Here is a 21,619-nt window from a genome sequence, read left to right as displayed (position 1 = left end):
AAAGGAAGTAGTCAGTAAACTAAAATTGACAAGAATAGCCCACACCAATCCTTATAAGGTCACATGGCTCAATAAAGGCCAACATGTGCTAGTGAATGAACAATCATTTGTGGAGTTCTCAATTGGAAGGTACAAGGATAAATTTTTGTAATGTGTTACTATGGATACATGTCACTTGCTCCTAGACCATGGCAATTTGATCACCAAGCTATCCATGAAGGAGGAAAGAACTCCTATACTTTTAGGAAAGACAATGTGACCTTTAAAATTTAGTCATTTTTGGAAGATGCTAAAGTAAAGACAATAGGTCCAAATGTAATTATGGTGAGTGAAAAGGAGTTCCTATAAACCATGGAAGAAAGTGAAGGTGTAGACTTTGCATTGGTGTTAAGACCAAAAGAGGGAGGTGAAGGTAAGGAGACTAAGAAGGAAAAGTTACCTAAAGATATTCAAGAAATGTTGTAGACTTACCAAGGTATTGTAAGTGATGAAAAACCATCAATTTTACCCCCTAAAAGAGCCATAAGCAATAGGATAGACCTTATTCTAGGAGCTACCCTACCTAAAAAAGTAGCCTAGAAGATGATACATCAACAAATGTGGAAATAGCAAGACAAATACTAGAACTCCTAGACCAAGACCTAATTAGGAAGAGTATTAGTCCATGTGTTGTACCCACTATACTTGCACCTAAGGAAGGAGGAACTTGGAGGCTTTGTACTGGTTCAAGGGCTATCAATAGGATCATCATAATGTATAGTCTCCTTATCCCTAGGATTGAAGAACTAATGGATTACCTAAGTGAAGCTAAATAATACAACAAGATAGAGTTGAAGAGTGGTTATCACAAAATAAGGATAGATGTAGGAGATGAGTGGAAAGCAACCTTCAAGACCAATGAAGGGTTGTATGAATGGCTTGTCATGCCATTTGGATTATCCAATGACACCCCCCCGCCCCATATTCATGAGAGTCATCAATGAAGTTCTCAAAGACTTCGTAGGCAAGTTTGTAGTTGTATATCTAGATGATATACTAATCTAAAAAAAGACAAGGAGTAAGTGCCTAGAACATCTTGACATTTTTTTTAAGAAGCTACATGATGAGAAGTTGATGATCAACTTGGAAAAGTGTGAGTTCATCAAAATAGAGGTAGTGTACCCTAGGTTTGTCTTATCACGTGGAAAACTAAATATGGATGGGAGCAAAGTAGAGGCTATCATAAATTGGCCTACTCTAAGGTTGCAATAGAGGTAAGGAGTTTTCATGGCCTTGCACAATACTATAGGAAATTCATAACACAATTTACTGAAATTTATGCTCCTATGTTAGATACTATCAAGGGGGGAATGAGAACTAAATTCGTATGGAATGAGCATGCTAACAAGAGCTTTGAGTTACTAAAGGAGAAGATAGCTACACAACCAATTTTGGTGTTTCTAAGCTTTGAAAATCTTTTCCCTATGGAGTGTGATGCTAGTAATGTAGCAATTGGGGTTGTTCTAAGTCAAGAGCGAAAACTAGTAGCTTTCCATTAAAAAAGTTAAGTGAATCCAAGAAGAAGTGCTCTTCATATGACCTTGAAATGTATGCCTTGGTCCAAGCTCTAAGGAAATGGAGGCACTAGTTTCTTCTAAAGGAATTCATTGTTTATTTAGACAATTAAGCACTTAGTTTCTTGAATTCACAAGAGAAGTTGAGTCACAAACAAATGAAGTGTGTTGAATACCTACAAGCTTATACTTTTAATATCAAGCACAAAGAAAGGTGTCTTAAATAAAGTGGCAGATCCACTGTCTAGAAGAGCTCTCACAATTCAAGAAATCTAGTTGAAGAGTATGGGCATAGATCATTTTAAGGATTTATAAAGTGATGATGAGGATTTTGCAGACATTTACAAGGTATGTTTTGAATACAAGAATCATTTTCATAGTAGATATGCTAAATATACTTTGTAAAATGATCTTTCATTTAAAGGGAATTAGTTATGTGTCCTAGAGGTTCTATTAGAGAGAATTTGATACAAGAAAAGCATAATGGTTCTTTGAGTGGTCATTTTGGGATTACTAAGACCCAAAAACTTGTTTCAAGGTTATATTATTGGCCAAGGATGATTCTTGATGTTAGGAGGTATGTAAAAAGTTGTGTTATTCATCAAAAAGCCAAGGGCAATTCTTCAAATGCAGGCCTTTATCTACCACTACCTATTCCTACTAGGCCATGGGAATGTTTAAGTATGGATTTTGCAGTTGGGTTACCCAAGACAGGGCAAGGTATGGATAGTATCTATGTGGTTGTAGATAGGTTTAGAAATATTGCTCGTGTTGTGCCATGCAAGACAAGTAATGAGGCTAGTCAAATAGCCTCTCTTTTCTTCAAAGAAATAGTGAGAATCCATGGGTTACCTATCAGAATTGTGTCAGATAGAGACATTGAGTTTATGAGTAATTTTTGGAAGACTTTTTGGAAAAATTTAGGCACTAACTTATATTTTGGATTAGACTACCATCCCTAAACTGATGGTCAAACTAAGATTATAAATAAAAGCCTTGGGAACCTTCTAAGATGCTTAACTAAAGAATATGGTCAACAATGGGATCAAATGATTGAGAAAGTTGAATATGCCTCCAATGACACTATTAATAGATCAACAGGAAGAGTCTTTTTGAGGTAGTTAATGGACTACATCCTAGAGGTTTCTATGAACTAAGAGATTTGAAAGATGGGGTAAAGGGAAGTGGCTATACAAATGACTTTGCATATGTCATGCAAGAGGTACATGAAACAGTCAGGAAGACATTGACAAAGAACACCATGAAACACAAAGCAAAGGTGGATGAGAGTAGAAAGACAGTTGAGTTCAATGTTGGTGACTTGGTTATGGTGCATCTTAACAAGTCAAGACTTCAAAAAGGATTCCCTCACAAGTTGCAAATGAGGAGGATAGGACCCTATCCTATATTGGCTAAGTATGGTGACAATGCATTCAAGATTGAACTACTTGAAGATAGTGGACTATCAAATTTTTTTAACATTGTATAGATAGTCCATTATAAAAGGACCACATCAAGATACAGATCAAAATGTTCATGAAGTGATCAAATATATAGAGGATCTCCAATTACATACTGTTACAGCTACAAGACCAGACAAGATATTGGATACAAGAGTCTATGAAAAGACTAGAACAAAAAAGTACAAGGAACACTTGATAAAGAATCATGGATAGATAGATGTTGATGTAGTATGCCAGATTTCAAGAAAATGAGGATTGATCCAAACATCCTCAATCCAAGGGTAGATAGATCTTTTCATTTTGGGGAGGATGGTGTAGGAGCACACCTAAGCTAATCTCTCCATGTCTAGTATTTGGCTTTTTTTTTTAACTCTAGCAAAGTCAAGAAGATTAGATTAGTTCTTTTTAAGACCTTAGAAGTTCATTTTCTATGTGGGCTAAGTGAGTAATTCATTGGGACTAAGGTCACACAAATAGTCATTATTTGCAGCATTTTAATTTCTTAGTGTTAGAAGCTTAAAATGAGGTTAGGGTCTTAAATATGTTCTAATAAAATGATTATATTGTAAAGATGCCAAAGGGTCATAAATGGTCTTGGATCCTCAAAATTTTTGAGGTTAGTAATCCTAAGAAATAGGATGGTGGCAATTAAGGAAGATGCCAAATGTTGTCAAGAAGTTGTCATGACAACATTTGCAATTATTACAAATGTTGCATGCAACTTAGTTAGCTTGGATTCCCTTAAGGGTAGGGAGTGGGAGATTGACCAATAGACCCTAGAATGATGGAGATGGAATCAAATACTACCTAAGACTCAAATCTCAAAGGAGGGAGTGATCATTGTAATAGTTTGGGGTGTGAAATATAGCTCTGCAACAACATTTACAACAATTTGTCGAGTTTTTGTGATGATAGTGTTTTGCATTGGACTGAAAGACTCAATCTAGTGGTTGATTTGTGTTCTTTGATTAGTTTAGAGAGTTTATATTTCATAGGAAATTTTATTAGAGTAAACTTTGAGGGTTGAATAAATTGTTAAAGTTTTGAATATCTCATTGGTTTTGTGCTAATTAGTCTATACAGTTATGGCTGCCCCATGAAATCTAGCCATGGGAAAAACCTAAGGGTAGATGGAAAGGCTAGGGGAGTCATTAATGTATACATTTTTAGGATTAGGAGTCATGGAAGTTGGGAGAGCCATTTTTAATATTAATCCCTAGGCAAGTAGACAGTGTCCAGTTAAAGGCTTAGGATAGGAGAAAGTGAAGATTTCTTGTAGGGTAAAGAAGTACAGTGAAAAACAACTATAGTTCTAGGTGGGATGTAAACAAATGTTGCTATGTTAGAAGGAAACAAGGTGTATCAATCCAAGTGAGTGAGTTTTGAACATGTTTTCCATAAGAATATAATCAGTCCTAAAAACTAGGCCTATTAGACCTATTTACCCTAGTTCATAGGAAGCCCGTGTATGGAAGTTGTCAGAATCTAAACCCTATAGAATCCAAAAGGCTATTTGAGCTTGGGATTGGTTTTCCAAGTTGTTTGGAAAGTTTTGGCAAGACAGTGGAATTAGTCGTTTTCAATGGCTAATTGGAACTAGGCCTAATTAGGCTTCCTAGAGACCAAATCTTGAAATTGATAGGGAAATGACCTAAAGATCTTTATAAATGGATAAAAAAGGAAGCAAATGGTATGTTCTCAAGTTGAAGGATACCCTTGCAGTTAAGAATGGATTTTGTGAGCAAGTTGCACTTAGAGTTTTCTAACTGAAAGTGAAGGATTGTACTATCTAAAGGTGTTAGTCTGTCAAGGTTAAGAACAAGGATTGAGAACTCTTTGAGAAGAGTTGGAATTAGACTTAGTTAATCACCTAAGCCAATTAGGACCTAGAGGAGACTAGGCTCCTAGAGGAGGCAAGCTAGGTCTCTTAGTTGTAGTACAAGCAAGCATTGGAACAAGTACACTGCTAATTCCCATGATGTGGGTTGGCCCTCTATCTACAAGGACCCTAAATGGGCTTTCCCCCCATTGGATTTGACTATCTCTCCTCCTAGGCTGGAGGGAGAAAGATGTAGTCATTGCCGCCACTGCTAATGGATTGGCTCTCCCCAAGCCATCGACTAACCCTGCTGATTTCTGGGGTTCTAATGACAAAGATCCTCCCTCAGCTGGCAATGGTCTTCTAACCTGATGGCTTTGTTCTTGTTTTCTATTTTCTTGCTTCATATTTAGCCTTTGGGCTTATATAGTTTTTGGTGAATAGTGAATTGGCTAGCATGTGAACTTGCTGGGTGATCTTGTATCCCCTACGCCTTTTTTTGTGAATGTATCTTTAATTTTTAATTAATAGGAAAGGGACTATTAAAAAAATTGGGGAGATAAATCATGCAAACATGTTTAGTCATTTCTCGGTGAGAAAAGTATAGACAAAAACTAAGGCTAAATTTGAATTTGAAGTTAAAAGTTTAGAAATCAATTTTCCAACTTTGAGATTTTATTCATCCATTCTCTACATCAACTTAAAATTAGAAAATGACACATTAAGACAAATTTAAACATAATATAAATATAAATTAATCTCAACAAAAAATAAAAATATACTTGAAAGAAAATGACTTTTTAAAGTTATTTTTTATGACTTTGTTCCTCAGTCAGCCCCATTTTTAACAGCTTTTTAATTTCAAAACAAAAAACAAAATTTTAATTGCTTTTTAATTTCAAAAGAAAAATAAATAAATAAAATTATATAATTGAAGAATCATCATTAAAATGATTTTCAAATACGCAGACAAAATATAGCAAGTCACTGGTGTTATATAAGAAAAACATTGAAATTTGTAACTCTCATGATCACAACAGCAAATTCTATGATCCGAAATACGCGTGAAGTGGGGGAACTGCTCCTAATGCCTGCGTTTTCTGTATAACTACCTCGGCGACGGCATCATATCGGAGTCCCATTCATTGTATGACGTATCCGGAATATGTGTATTGTGACTGCTATCATTGAATGACGTATCCGGAATATGTCTATCAAAGGCCACAGCTTCGTTCAACCCTTCTACCACCATACTCATGGTCGGCCTGTCTATTGATTTTCTGGCCACGCATGTGTATGCCACCTCTGCAGCTTTCCAAGCGCTCTGTAATTTGTAGCGCTCAGTTAATGAAGAGTCCATAAGCTCCGTTATTCTACCGCATGTAATCATCTCTTTTGCCTGCATCTAAACTCAATTAAAATTCCATGTATTCCTAAATAATGAACATAAAATAAAGATTGCAAATAACTTTTTTTTTATCTGCTCACAAATTACCAATGCCACTATATCAGCAGTCGGCGGTTTGCCAGAGATCAACTGTAGCAAAACAACTCCAAATGAATAGACATCGCTCTTTACGGTAAGCGAGGCAGTCTCAAAGTATCTGCATTAACTAACTTGTTTAAATTTAGAGTTATAGTAATGTTAAAAGATGTTCAGTTATAGAGATGTTCAATGACATAAATAATATAATGGTGAAGATTAATTCGACAGAAAAATGTGCAAGGATGGAAGATGGAATACTCGGGATCAAGATAGCCAAAGGTGCCTTTGACCATTGTTGAAACATGAGTTTGGGAGCTGTCCATCAGTTTGGCTAGGCCAAAGTCGGCCACCTTTGCGTTCATTCTTCTATCCAAAAGTATATTAGTGCATTTTATATCTCTGTGTATAACTGATGGATTGCAACCTTCGTGCAGGTATAACAGACCTGCAATAATTTAAAATTCATGACACCAAATGTAAATTTATGAAGAGCAAAAGCATAAGGAAATATTAAGGATAATCAAAATATATTTACTATTGTACACCGGAAAATCAATATAAAACAATCAATGTTATCAATTAAATTACCCTCTGCGGCTTGGAGAGCAATTTTGAGTCTAGTACTCCAATCAAGAGGTTTTTCCCTTTTGATTTTTCCTATCAGTAGGAATTCAAACATATTAGCGAATTTCAAGTGCATTCAGTTTCAATCATATCGAACATGAACTTTGTTGTGAACATAAAAATCTTTACCATATAGATGATCCTTCAACGTTCCACAGGGCATATATTCATATAGCAGCGCTCCCACTGGAAGCATGGAATAACCGATAAGTTTGACAAGATTCTTATGATGTATACTTGACAGCAGAGTTACCTGGACTCAAGAAAATAAATACAAAGTTTGTTAATATGAAATAGCATTCATTAAACAGAATTGTATAGTTGACCGATAAATTAAAGAGTTGACAGGGCACAGCGAACCTCGGTTTCAAATTCTTCTTTCCCTTGATTAGAAGTGCTCGAAAGTATTTTGATTGCAACATCATACCCAAAAAGTGTACCAAAATATACCGTGCCAAAGCCTCCCTTGGCAATTAATGTAGAATAATTATTTGTCGCAGCCTTAATTTCTTCCTCTGTATATTCTACCGCCAATGTAGGATACCCCTTTCCGTAACCTAAATCTTGCAAAATGGAATCAGATATGGACTTAACTCAGTAAGATAGAAGAAATGAACTCAAATTTGTTAACAATGCCTCGTAAGAAGGCTTCAAACAATACCTCTCCGTGTTTCTTGACGTTGAGTAATAGAACGGTGTCTGGGTTTCGTTCGTGGTCTATGAATGTATTTCCATAGAAAATATATCACAACCACTACTATTAGCAACCCGCCAATTAAACAACCCAGAATCACTTTTTTCGGTTTGGAGCTCTTGTTGACGGCTCGAATATTGCTTTGAGTGACTCTTCAGTGAGATTAAATAACAAAGTATTAGAAGGAATTTTGACTATTTAATACTTTTAGTTTAGGAATGAAGCTTTTTGGTGTGATGTTTAAGCCAATTAGAATCATATTCATTTGTGGCTTATACTAGCTAAACAAATTGCATTGAACTTGAGGTAAAATAAAACATGCAACATAAGTAGCAGATCCTCTATTCAACTTACCGCAGGTCTAGTCCAGGCCTATTCAACTCAGTGGGCACAATTGCATCCAATTTGTTGTTCTCCAAATTTCTGTGTAACAATAAAAGTACTTAGGAAAGTTTGACCTTCTATTATTGAACATCATATATTAAAGAATAAATTAAGCTTAGAGAAAAAGTAATAAACTTTAATTAATCTAGAAATCAGTCATTACTATCTAATGGCTACTATTTTAGCTTAAATAATTTTTTTTGGTAAATATTAAAATAAATTGAATAATTATTGAACATACAATTCATTTAACAACGGAAGCTTGGCTAAAGACCTTGGGATTCCTCCGCTAAGTTGATTATTCTGCAATTGCCTTCCAACATAACAAAGACAACTAAACATTACCAGACGGATATTACATTTGTTATTAATCTATAGAAATATATGATAGTTTGCCAAGTCATAGGGAGTTAAAGGGATCATACAATATTGTAAGATTCTTCAATGAACTGAGGTCTGGTATAGGACCTGACAAGTTATTGCTTCCTAGCAGCTGGCAAGGGCACCGTAAATTTGAATAATTATAAGAAGTCTACTTGAACTGCAAAAGAAGATAACTACCTTACATTTTAATAGATTGGAGGTTATAGAAATTATACCAAGTGTGTTACTGCTGTTAAGCTCGATATAATTGGAGGGATGTTGCCGCTGAGACCAAAGTTTGTTAAATTACTGCAATGAGTTCAAATTATACATATTAGAAGCTTTTACTAACAGGTGAAGTCCTATTTTCTGTGTTTGGAGGAAAGAAATTACAGGATAATCACTCTTGGCGGCCTCTCGTCGTTGCAAACAATACCCGTGCATGCATAACCTGTGGGCAAACAAGGATCTCCCCCGAACCAATCATCAGGAACATTGATTGATTTAGCTATTTTTCTGATAGCCATTACTGTTATCATCAAACATGTTAGAACATGCCAACATATGAGTAATATTAGTAATTTCAACAAGAGAGGCAGGGTCACTCTTAAATATTACATACTAATGAAAAAATTTAACTTGAAAAAATAAATCAACTTTAATTATTTAATACTTTTATTATCAGTTAACTTACCATCTTCGAAATGTGTCATATTTCGTATGTCCCTGATCTGAAATACTTCTGCAGCATTTATGAAAGGTCCTGTTACCGAACCTCCCCCAGGCCGTAAAGTTATGTATACAGAACCAATTCTTCCAAATTCCAAATTCCTTTGTACAACCAGGCATTGCTCAAATGAAGTGAATTGTAGCCAGTCTTTAACTCCATAATTGTTAATGAATATTTTGAACCTGTTAGGGAATGAGAGGTTTGCTTCCTTTTTGTTGCAGAAGTATAGTGCAAAGTAATAATAGCCGCCCTCATTGGCAGTGGGAACTCGATACGAAACCACCAAGTCATCCACTTGTTGCGTTGTAATGGCAGTCTGTAATACCGCTACAGGCGGTTGATTTGGCAAGCCCATTTCTAAAGTGTACAGTGGTCTACTGATATTAACATATGTACTCGGTGATGAGTATGGATGCCAGATGCGATCAAAGTTGTCATTTGGGAACCTACGATCATATTTGATTAGTCCTTACAAAAACGAGGAGAATCACAGCAAATGAAAGGTTAAGGAAAATTACACTAACCATATCCCATTGGCATCCTCCAGGCCAAAACCGTTCCTACGGACGAGAACTAATGCGTTGTTGTTGAAGTTACTTAAATTGTACAACGAAGAATTTAGTGGCCTCAACGCGATCTTTGAAATGAAAACATAGCTTTTCTTTTCTGTTTCTGAATTTCGAGCTAAACATAAACTTAAACCGTCACTCTTGGCGCCCAAGATGGTTTCGTGGGAAACAAAAAAATCGGGACCGACATTCTTCAGGCTCACTCGAGTCCACTTAATGCCATTTATAAATAAATCAAAGATTGTGGCCACAGGAATACCGCTTTGGAGGGCTCCTGAATAAAAATGAATTCTGACCAAGTAAAGCATACCAGGGATGACTGGGATTAAGTAGCAGTATTTATTTGCTTCCAAATTTGTAAAATAGGCAAATATATTTCGTTGCCAATCCGTTGCCGATTCATTAGCAGTACCAGGCGTCCGGCTTCTGGTGAAAGGGGTGTCTGAAATCCAGTCGTCAGTAATATTTGTAGAAGCGCCGCATACGATGCTTAGAAAGTCTGTACAGAGCGAAATCAGCGGAATTAAAATGCAAACACTCTGATTTTATTTTTAAATGTAGGACTGTTAGTTGACATAAATTAAAACTTACCTTCTGGGTAGAACTTCGCGCACGAAATGAGTGAAACCATGAAACTCATGATAACTAACAAGGCTAAACTTGTGGGCTTCATGATGATCTGCAAACACAAAGCACAGCTGATGAATATGATTAAAATAAAAGACTTCGGAAAGTATATGATTTCAAATCATGGATACTTCTTTCAGAAACCTCCAATTTCTTTATAGCAGAGAAGGGGACGGGGACTGTTGATCACATTTTCACATTGGTCTCCACATTCTATAACATTTTCTCTTCCAAAAAAGATCCTTTTTTGGAATCCATTTGATTTTTTCTCTTCTTCTTTACTGGCCGGAAAGATTCTTCTTTTAAGTCTCTTTTTTCTTTTGAGGACTCGAAGAAGTCGGGAATTTAATGGAGGACATTCTGATCTTGGTCAAGCGTCCGAAGAAGTCGGTAATGTACGGCAGAAGATTAGACATTCACATCTCACCGTTGGGACATTTAGTTTTTCCTTTAAATATAATGTAAAACGAAAATTATTAAATTAAAGAATAAGTCATGGATGCTTCTTTCAGAAACCCTCAATTTCTATAGAGCAGAGAAGATGGGGACAGGCATTGTTGATCACATTTTCACATTGCTCGATCACGTTCTATGCAATTTTCTCTACCAATAATTTGCTTTTTATAAGTCCACATGTGTTTTTTTCTCCTTGTTGACTAGCCGGACAAAATCTTTTTTAAGTCTCTCTTTTCTTTTTAACACGTGAAGAAGTCCGTAATGTAATGGAGGGAGTTCTAATCTTCGTCAAGCATCAGATGACGTTGATAATTATAACAATGAGGATTAGAGGTTAGGAAATGTAATTTTTAAAAATTAAAATATTAAATTAAAGAATTCTAAAGGATTAGAATTTTGGTTATTTTTAAATATTACATACTAAGAAAAAATATAACATAATCTAATGTGATTTCTTATTTTTAAACATTCTCCCTTGAAAACTAATAATATTTGATAGAAATTTTATTGATTCTTGAATTCATGATTGTGTTCTTTGAAATATTCTATGTAAAGTTGTACTATCATAAATAATACAAATAGTCACACCATGTAGAAAACTTCATATTCTTATAAATTATTTTAATCCAATGTACTAAGTGAAATGAGAAGTTGCAACAATGTATTCAAATTCTTATGTGCATAATGAAACTGAGTCTAGATAATACTAATGCAAGATTCCAAATTGTCTCCTCAGAAAATGCACAACCACCAGACATCTCTTATCATCAATTAAACTAATCCAACCAATACCAGTAGAGGACTCAAATAGCAGCCGAGATCATTTTTATAACACAAACCTACAACACATTAGATGCATTATGTCAACTATAAATGGAGTCAAATGTAGAATTCCTTGAATCATATACCATAGAGAGTTTGATCAACCTACATAGACTCATCCTCTAAGCTATCAAATTATTATAGCCAATCATAATGGAAATAATCATTGGTTTTGAATCCTCCAATTCAATTTTCGATAATATTTCACTAACAAGCCTAGCTTGAGAGATAAATGTGCAAACATCTTGTTAAGCAACTTCAAGCTGAAAGAAGTACAACCCACCAATCATAGATGATGTCTTAAAAGATATATATAATTTTTTAATGGATGGATTATTGAAATTGTAACAGTTGTTGATTTTCATTTGTTTTGTTCTTTCCACGAACTTAAATTGCAACCATAATATCATAGGTTTATTTACAATATGCATAATTTTTCTTAAAGTAATGCAAGAGTAAGAGAATGTTTGTATGTTGTATACATATTCTTTATTAATATAATACATAATTATTCTATTTTCCATATGGAATTTTATTTTGAGAACTTTCCATTGCATTTTTTCTTTTTAAAAACTTTATTTCTCCTTCTATACTTAGTGCAATCTTTCCTATTCTTCAATATTTAATTCTAATTGCTTAGATTTTCATTTTTAACTCCTGTATTTTTATTTTTTATAATAGTATTGCACATGAGTTTTAGTTTATGATTTGCAAGAACTTTAGTTTCTATTTTTCCTACACACTTTAAGAATATAATCTTGATTTCTATTAGCTTTAATTTTAATAACAATGTAGTATTTTTGGTGCAACTAAGCCTTAGTGAATAGTATCATTGGGAATGGTAATTGGGTATGTAAAATAATTAGTTTTGGAGATAATTTATTTTGTAAGAAATGGCTATCCACATGTCATTTTCAGAACATATGATAAAAAAATTATGATTACTGAAATCCCTAAGTAGATCACTTTCACTATAATTTAAATTATTTTAACATCATTAACTTCTAGATAGAAAGCCAAAAAGGACAACGAGTGTTCTTTTAGTCATTTTTGAGTGCCCTAATTTCTTTTTTCTTGGTAACTTGGAAGAATATGAATTAATCTCATGACGTTATGGTTATGAGTCATGACTTTTCAAAGTGCTCTATTTTCTTCTTTTTACATGTATCCATCGCCTAAATGATTATGGTCATGCTTTTAATTTGGAATTATTTGGAAACACTAGGTTTCCATAATGGCGTGTAATTTAGCAGACGTATAGGAAAAACAACAAATGTAGAAAAGCATAGAGAGGAATGCTACAGGAAAACTCATAACATACACAAAATGAGTCATGTTGTGATTGTATATAACATCAATGCAACAAGAGCTCTGTGAAAGTTGTAGCCCCTACCTTTTGAATTGAGACTGGGGTGTTTTTCTTTTTGAATTGCAGAGGATTGCAACTTGAAATCTATTCATGATTAGTTGTCGAGTCTTTGATACAACCACTAGTAAACAACAACAAATTACATACAACAATTTAGATGAAGCATGTTGAGCATTCCAAAACTTGTTATTTTAAAAAATAAGGAAGGGAATAGTTTGTAGAAGTCTATGACTCTTGTAATGATATCAAATTTATATTATATTGTGCTATATAAACATGTAGAAAATATATGCACAAGTCTTATGTTTCGTATGCTACTTTGTGAAAAGAAAAACTCATTTAGAAGTCTAATTTGAAACAAGTAACATATTTTTGCAGTCCACATATTTGGTATGTTCCTTTGCCAAAAGTGAAATCCATATTCTTCTAGTTTGTATAATGTGTTGGAAGTCCTCTAAAAGTCCTCTAAAAAGTCTTCTGAAAATGACAAAAAATATTGTTCAAAATTGTGGAATTGATAGCTTCTCATATACATGGTTTGCCTGCATAGTAGGAAGGTGTGTGTTAGAGGTAGGAAGTAATGTAATGTGAATGATATAATCAAATAATCTATAGAATTGAAGAATGGAAATGTACAACTAATTGATTCGTTATTTTTATGGTGTGCTAATTTTACTCTAATGCTTACTGTCCAAGTATTCCAAAATTCTTTTGAAGACTATAAGTTTCCTATATACCCTCTAGTTCATGAATATGAGTTAGTAGTGTGTTTGTATTTGTTTGAAGTAATTTTTATTTTAAGTGATGATAATAGTAAAAATTATTAATAAGTGCTTACACTTGGTGTTTCTCTTGTAATTGAATAATAGTCTAAAGTGCTTAGATTATATATGGTATCAACTTATGTAGTAAGATAAAATTATGAGTTTCTTAATAAGTTGTTTGAAGATTTCAAACCAAAAATCATTCAATGAGTATGATATTGTAGACCAACCCTATAAACACTAAAAAAACATTGTTAAGAAGATGTGTTCTATGTGGTTTTCTAGTGTCAATCATGACCCAACTAATTGTGCACCTTTGATCTACATGTATAAAATCATTGTCATGATAACACTCTTAAGAATAGATGACATATATGTTGAATTCAGTCAACTAAATTGATTTATGGTAATTGTATTTTTCAAGAGAACTTACAATATAAGTATACTATATCAACAACAAAACTTCCTTTAAACGCATATCAGGGTTGTATGATATAAAACTTTTCTTTAAAGGAAGCTTAATTAACGTATTAGATACAATGTAACAATTGTACTAGAATCTGCATGTATCATTAAAAAGAAAAACATAGAGTGCAAGATGTGGGTGCTAATATTTGTACACAAAGAAAGAGATTTTGTTATTTATATGTCAAAAACAAATCTCCATCATATAGTGTTGTTTATATATTTTCAATGATCTTTTTCAAATAAGTTGTACCTTAAAACTAGCTGCCTAAATTTATATCCTCTCAAGATTTAAATTTTGGGAAACATATAATTAGCTGTGGAAATGGAGATCTTAGTTGAGATGTTGCTTGGTTAAAGACTCGCAACCATATTTTATTTTTTGTAAAATAACTAATCAGTAACCAAATTTACAAACACAAAATAGTGAAACATCAATAATTCAAAACCAAATTAAATTATTATTATTTTAAAAGCTATTTTTGTATGATTGTACAAACATAAATTGTAAACATTCACTCATAATCAGAATATTATGCCTATCAGAGTTTCAGATTTTGATTAAACATTACTTATCAAATAGAATATATAGGCCAAAAATGTAGATTACAAATGCAACACTTTGGTATCAATAAAAGATAATATATAGTGTTGTAGCTAAAAATTGTTTCAAATATCTAGACTATGATTCTCTAGTCTGATAGAGACTCATGTTACTAAATTGTGTGTGATAAGTCTGTTGCCTTAAAGTGAACAAAAAAAAAACAAATATAGTAGAGGTTTTCTATATCCACCTGGGTCATTCATGCGCTCTATGCATGTACAGTTAGCATATACAAAGTGGGGTTCAAGGTCATTTATGCCAGAAAGCTTGGCCACTCATTTATGTGCTCGATGGTCCCTGGTAGGTGAGTGTTGACTATAGGTAGAAAGGGAGTGGCCAATGCCCCTATCCCTAAAAATCTCCAAATTTATCCAATAGTTCCATAGCCGTTGATGGTAGGAGGTAGACAAATGGAGATAATTTCTAAGAGATTACAATGGAGAATTTTGAAATGCACTACAAAAGTATTCATAGAAATCATCAAGTTGTGTTGGTGTAGGACAAGTTGCTCTGAAATCTTAACAATAAGACACTCTACAAAGAGGTTGGAGATAGATGTAGCCATGATGATCTGTACCTAAGTAACAAGGTTTGGGTTTGAATTCAAGTTTAACGACTATAAAATTCCAATGAAGTTTGGCAAGGATAAAAATTTAGGAAAAAAATCAAATTAATTTTGCCTTATATAATATTAATTTTTTTTAAATATATGTAATATATCCCATAAAAGAAAAAAATTATTTGCATTAGCTATAAGTTTAATAGATTAATTAAATATATATCAAATGATCCATTATTTTTAAAATCTAAAGAATAAATTAGTTAAAAATATATATATTAATACTTCTAAAACTTTTAATTTATACTTCATAAATTTAATAAAACAAAAACTTCATTTAAAATGAACAAATGTAATATATGCATTACTATATTACAATGAAATAATCCTAATCTTGAGAACATTATTTTATTTGTACTCAGTAAATTAATAAAACAAATAATTCATTCATAGATTACAATAAAATAAACCTAATTAATACATTATTAGGTTAAATAAAATAAACAAAGACAATTACATTAAAATGAAATAAGTTATATAGTAAATTTAACAAAGATAGTACAATTAAGTAAACTTAACAAAGACGTTTGACAAAAGGTGCTAGAGATGGCAAAGGAAAAAAGCAAAAAATTGCAGATGAAAGTTTGTGGGAACTGAAATTTTTCCTATCCACTTGTGTCAAATTCTTTAAAATAAATTAAGAAACTTACACTAGGCTAAATATATACAAAACACAGGCAAATGCACAAGTACTCTATCTCTATAAGTCTGTAGAAACTTTCATTTATTTTTAGCATCTTGTGCATTTATGGACCACAAATAGTAGGGAAAAAATGGTTTGAAAACTCTAAAAATATTGCCAAATGAATAGTAGTTTCAAAATGTTTACAACCTTAAAAAAAATATTCCAATTTTTGCGGGCAAACATTGCCGATTTTCATCAAATATTTTAGAAAAAATTAATATTCAGCAAATTTTGAATCTCATGCTTAGGATTTTCCCAATCCTGACTTAGATCTATACATACATCTCATGTGGGAGATAACTCCAAGCATATAAGACTATGAAAATGGAGGTCCTGCATTCGACCCCACTTTTGCTAAAGCATGGGAAAATTGAAAACTAGAAAAATAGTGTCAAAGTACTAGTATATCTTAATGTAAATTCTAGAGTGCATAAATAAATTAGGCTATCAGGGAGTTTTGACCTCTCATTGTTGGGGTTGGAGGATTTGGACCCTGAATCACAAAATAACTATGAAAATTCCCCATCAGTTATGGTGTTAAAAAGTATATGTACAAAAATAGTATGCCTTTCCCATCAATCACAAAAAATGTGTGCAAAAACACCATCAATTATTGCTAACCTACACCATGACCATTGATCTTTATGTTGCAACTTCATCTTTTTTTTAATCTAAGTCAAGGTTTCTATTCAAAGGGCCTTTTATAGAAATGAAAACTTTTACACATGAATGGAAAAGGGAAAGGTTAATAGAGCATAGAGAGACCAGAACCAGGAAAAATTATCAAGGGTTTGATTGTTCTTGAGGCGTAATTGAAGGTGTTTTGGCAGAAATTCTCTCTTGTTACTTGCATAAAGGGCTCTGCATAGCAATACGAAGATTTTCTAAAAGCAACATATATATATATATATATATATATATATATATATATATATATATATATATATATATATATATATATATATATATATATATATATATATATATATATATATATATATATCATAAATGGAGAGACAAATTGTAAATCCATAATAAGACTCATTGCATTACTAAAAAAATGTGCATCTGAAAAAAAGATAGACATATCTTTTGAGGAAGGAAAACATAGCTACAAACCCTTATCTTTCACTTCAACTCCAAACCCTAAACAATGGCTATGGGTCCACTATTGTTTACCTACACCTTTTTCTCGACAGACTTCCTTCTCGCAAGGCATCCTTAGATATGAAAATATAAATCTATTAAAGTTAAGCCTAAGTAGATTCAAATTACCTCAAACATAGCAACATAGAGTTCACATGCTCCAACCCTAAGGGCCTATTTGGTTCCAGGAATATAAAAAATGGGAATAGGAATACTTATTCTCAAATAGAAAATTGGGTTACATATTCTTATTCTTGTTTGATTCATCCAAAATTTGATGCGGAATTCATGGACCCAAAAATTTATGTTTTCTAAAATAAAAAAATTAGAATAGGAATATGTATTCCTATTCTACCTATTTAGGTGGAATAGCAAATACTCATTTTTGGGCAAAAATTGGAATACGTATTCCAATTTTATTCCTATTCCAATTCTGATTTGGTGCATCCAAACAAAGAATTCAAAATTTTAAGAATATGCATATGCCTATTCCACTTGTATTCCCATTGCCAAATGGGCCCTAAACTCTCCAATAAATTTATTGCAGAGCAGTGGATGTTCATAAGGAAATAAAAAAAATTACATGACTATCCTCAAATGGACGTGGCTATCCCGAAATGAATGCATCATCTACCACCTTGTCTTGCATGTAAGAAAAATGTAGAATTATAGACAATGTGGGTGAATCATTTTATAAATAAAAGTTCGAGACCACATAAATTTTTATTAATTTTGTCAATTGATTAGAAAAATACTACCAAAAATAGAAATAATAGAGTGAGAAAATGATAAATATAATATAATGAATAAAACTATAACTTAAAGGTTTCTGGCACAGTTTTCCAAGAAAGATTAATTGAAAAAAGACACATGAAAACTCGAGTCTCATGGGACTAATAAACTCAATTTCTGGCGAGCCAGTGAGAAATGGTAAATGCGTGGAGGAATCGTCATTAGGTATAAAAGCTGTCAATTCTTAGAATCGTAGCATTTGTGAATACATTCTGTAATCTTCACCCTTTCCCTTTTGCATTTACATTGCAATGTATGTACGGCGTCTCAAATGTTAAATGTGCGAAAAAATTGTTTGTTTTGATTGGCATATGTTGAATCTTGCATTTTAATTTACCTCCCATTTGCCGCGACTTAATTTGTTTCGCGTGTGAGAATGTTCATTGCCTTGACCAGTATACAGTTTTGTGTCTGCTTGACTGTGGAAATATCAGGCCTTTCAATAAGACTTTGGAATCAAGCCTCCTTCAATAGTCAACCTTTCCCACTGGTGTGCTGACTTTACCTTCATTTTATTTCTTTTCTTGATCAGTGTAGTGAATTAAGATTGTTGTCTGCACACATTATATGGACGGTCTGGGTGAGAACGTTCTCTTAGAAAACTCTTCTTAAGTCAACAACACGAAATTATCGGGACTATTCAGTTTTCAAGACGTGGCTTCGTCATTCAGTAGGCTGCCTAAAATGACAGATCATTTTCACAAGGAACGGAACTCAGAGATTTTATGTTTGTATCATCCACAATTATTGTAGTTTTATTTAATAACTGATAGGGCTTTAATAATCATTATGTTTTTTATCATGATCTCTTAATATTAATGAATATTTAAGTTTCATACAGAATATACTTTTCATCAAATTTGAAAGAAAATTTCAATTTTTTAAAAAAAGTTTTGAAGAGTTGTTTTTCCGTAATTGTATTTATTCTTAAAAATCTAAAAAAATGCGATTTTACTAGTCTTAGAAAAATAGTCTTTATCGCATTTTGCATGGAGCATAGTCAGTACTATACTTTGTATTGATAGTTGATCACACATGTACGAATAGCTTAGATCATTTATTAACTATTGTGGTTGGTAATTACTCTCATTTGTACCTAGTACTGAGACATTTATGTCTGACTACGAGGATATTTGGTCTCAAGTATTAACATTTTTTAGTATTATTTTTTGAGTGAACTAATATCAGTACAAGGTGATACTTTGAAATAACCAATTTTTGAATTTTTGCCATTTAGGGATCTATGCAAAGAGTTCTATGAATGCCCATAGTATAGAACATTGGATTTAAACCTTTAAGTCATATACATAGATAATTGAAAGAAATTGTTGAAATCACACATATAGTTTGGTCTTCGTAATCTAAGGTTAGAGTCCATAGATACTAGTATGCCTCTCATATTCATTTTCATAGATTTTAACATTTTTTATCCATTCATATTATACACTTTTATTAATTTTTTAATTTTTAGTATATTCCTTAAAGATATTGTTTGCTTCTCTTTGAAATTACATTTTAGCTTTAGGTATTACTATTTTACAAGCAAAGCTTAAATCTCTATATAATATTATAGATATTTTAAATGAAAAATAGTTTTAATCATTTTATATATAAAGTATTTAAATATATTTATTATATTTTATTTTTTATAATATGTTTTATATTTATTATAAAATAAATTTATTACATATAATAGTTCATTAAATTGAATATTAAAGACATTTTTTTTCATTTATAGAAAATAAATTTAGAAATATATTAAATAATTTTATATTCTTTTGATCTTAATGTATGATGAATTTTAAAATTTAGACCTCTCATACACAATTATATTTAAAATTTAGACCAATATTTTATTTGATTGATCTTCTACACAAACATTAGACCAAATTTTTATTCTATTGATCTTCTACACATATTTGGCATAAGGTGCAATCACTAGTTTACTATTTTTGTTTTTAATTTTTGGCATTCACAGGTTCTTTCAAATTTAGATTATTACTAAGTTGGGTTACATGTGCATCTAGGATACTAGATAAGAAATACAATTCTATGAGTTCGACGTAATATGCATTAAGATTTATTTTTCCTATTTAATTATTTAATCCTTGTTTTTATAGGGAAGGAAATAATGGCTCTGGTTGAGATCTTGCATATTAATTTGTGCTAGTTAACAATATTTTTTGAGTTTTTTTGTATAGTCTATAATGTCTAAATTTTTTTAATTGCATTTTACAATCAAGTTTTTTGTTTCAATTTTTGTATTTTTTGTATTTTTTTTGTTTGGATTATAAATAGTCAAGGAAAAAAACTTCATGTAGTTCTTTTCATCACACATACAACTATGGGTAAATAGCAATAGAACATTTCCAATGTACTATGTTTTGACATTCAATCCTTAAAAAACTCTGAAATAGCAAAATAGATGATGAGTATGAATGACTCTATCAGTGTTTTTAGTAGTGAGGAGAAGTCAAAAAATGAGGAAGATGATGGTGATCGATATGGCTTGCTACTCTGGGGCACTTTTTTCTATTGGCAATGAGGTTGTGTGGGTTTTTGGCTTAGATCTCTCTTTAGGAGATACTATCTAGTTTATTTCTGTAGTACAGGGTACTATTTTTCTCTTTTTGGGTCTAGATAGAGCTCTTGTTTAAGATATTTGGCTTGGTTGTGGGAGTACTTTTTTGTTGTTTGCTACAAGCTAAAATGATTTTCTATTTTGTGGGTCTCTTTTGTCCTATCTTTTTTTGGGTTTGTGGATCTTCCCTTTTTTTTCTATAAGTCCTCTAGAATTAAGGATTCTTGGATCAAGATCTAGATGCTAGCTTTCTAGATTTGTCACATTTCTTTTAGGGTTAGGCCTTCTCTCAGAAGTTGTCTGGACACTAGGTGTGTCTGGGTTTTCTTTCTAAAGGTTTCGGAAGACTTGTGCGATGCTTTCCTAGTGGTAAGGGTTTTGTTTCCTTACTAGATATTTGCCTTCTCCTCTACTCATCTCCAATTCCTTGTCTCCCTACTTTGTTTGTTTGGTTTGAGGAGGCTCTATTCCACTCCTAGCTCTTTGCTGCCTTTATTTTTTGGAGGTTGGTTTTTGAAGAGGGGCTTATTTCTCCCTTCTCTTCTTTTTTTTCTTCTTCCTTGGCTAGTTTCTTCATGTGAGGCTCTTATAAAGGAAGAGTCTTCATCTATTGAGCTAAGATCTCACCTAGTTTCTTTGTGGCTATTGGGGTATCTTCTCCATGTTCCTCTTTTTTCTGGTTTCCTTTTGAGGTGGAGACATGTTCTTCGAATGTGGATTATTGTTGGCATGAAGAGTTATGTGGTCATGGGTGCTCTTCATTGCACATTTTCTAGGTTGCATGTTAGTCTCTAGATAAATGCCTTCCATTGGTTTTATGTTTTCTCTCATTACTATTCAAAGTGGCTTCCTTCTCTTTTTAGTTTTTTGGTTCTTTACAATTCCTTCTTCATGTTCATTGTCCTATCCATTTAGTTTTGGAGGTTTTCTATGTTCTTTTGGTGTAGGTGGAGTTTTTATTTCTTGTATTTGTTTCCCACTTTAGGCCTCTTCCTTATCCCTCC

General features: G+C 32.6%; 1 protein-coding gene across 1 annotated transcript in view; it reads right to left on the bottom strand.

Annotated features, from left to right (window-relative positions):
• Window positions 1-5,943: 5,943 nt before the first annotated feature.
• LOC149545742 (putative LRR receptor-like serine/threonine-protein kinase At1g67720) overlaps window positions 5,944-21,619 on the bottom strand; it is a 104,314-nt gene continuing 88,638 nt past the window's right edge. Inside the window, exons 3-17 of the mRNA XM_089793829.1 lie at window positions 10,277-10,364; window positions 9,641-10,184; window positions 9,081-9,562; window positions 8,780-8,915; window positions 8,623-8,695; window positions 8,449-8,516; window positions 8,265-8,336; window positions 7,994-8,062; window positions 7,607-7,791; window positions 7,306-7,502; window positions 7,075-7,198; window positions 6,910-6,978; window positions 6,580-6,766; window positions 6,331-6,439; window positions 5,944-6,234 (exon numbers count right to left, since the gene is read on the bottom strand). Coding sequence (XP_089649955.1) covers window positions 5,944-6,234; window positions 6,331-6,439; window positions 6,580-6,766; window positions 6,910-6,978; window positions 7,075-7,198; window positions 7,306-7,502; window positions 7,607-7,791; window positions 7,994-8,062; window positions 8,265-8,336; window positions 8,449-8,516; window positions 8,623-8,695; window positions 8,780-8,915; window positions 9,081-9,562; window positions 9,641-10,184; window positions 10,277-10,364 — 2,694 coding nt within the window. The remainder of the gene's footprint in view (window positions 6,235-6,330; window positions 6,440-6,579; window positions 6,767-6,909; window positions 6,979-7,074; window positions 7,199-7,305; window positions 7,503-7,606; window positions 7,792-7,993; window positions 8,063-8,264; window positions 8,337-8,448; window positions 8,517-8,622; window positions 8,696-8,779; window positions 8,916-9,080; window positions 9,563-9,640; window positions 10,185-10,276; window positions 10,365-21,619) is intronic.

The sequence above is a fragment of the Cupressus sempervirens genome, chromosome 7 (genome assembly GCF_028749045.1).
Source record: "Cupressus sempervirens isolate cs-2001-9-10 chromosome 7, ASM2874904v1, whole genome shotgun sequence".
Classification (NCBI taxonomy): domain Eukaryota; kingdom Viridiplantae; phylum Streptophyta; class Pinopsida; order Cupressales; family Cupressaceae; genus Cupressus; species Cupressus sempervirens.
Note: the sequence above shows the minus strand (reverse complement) of the source record. Positions and strands in the feature narration are given on the sequence as shown.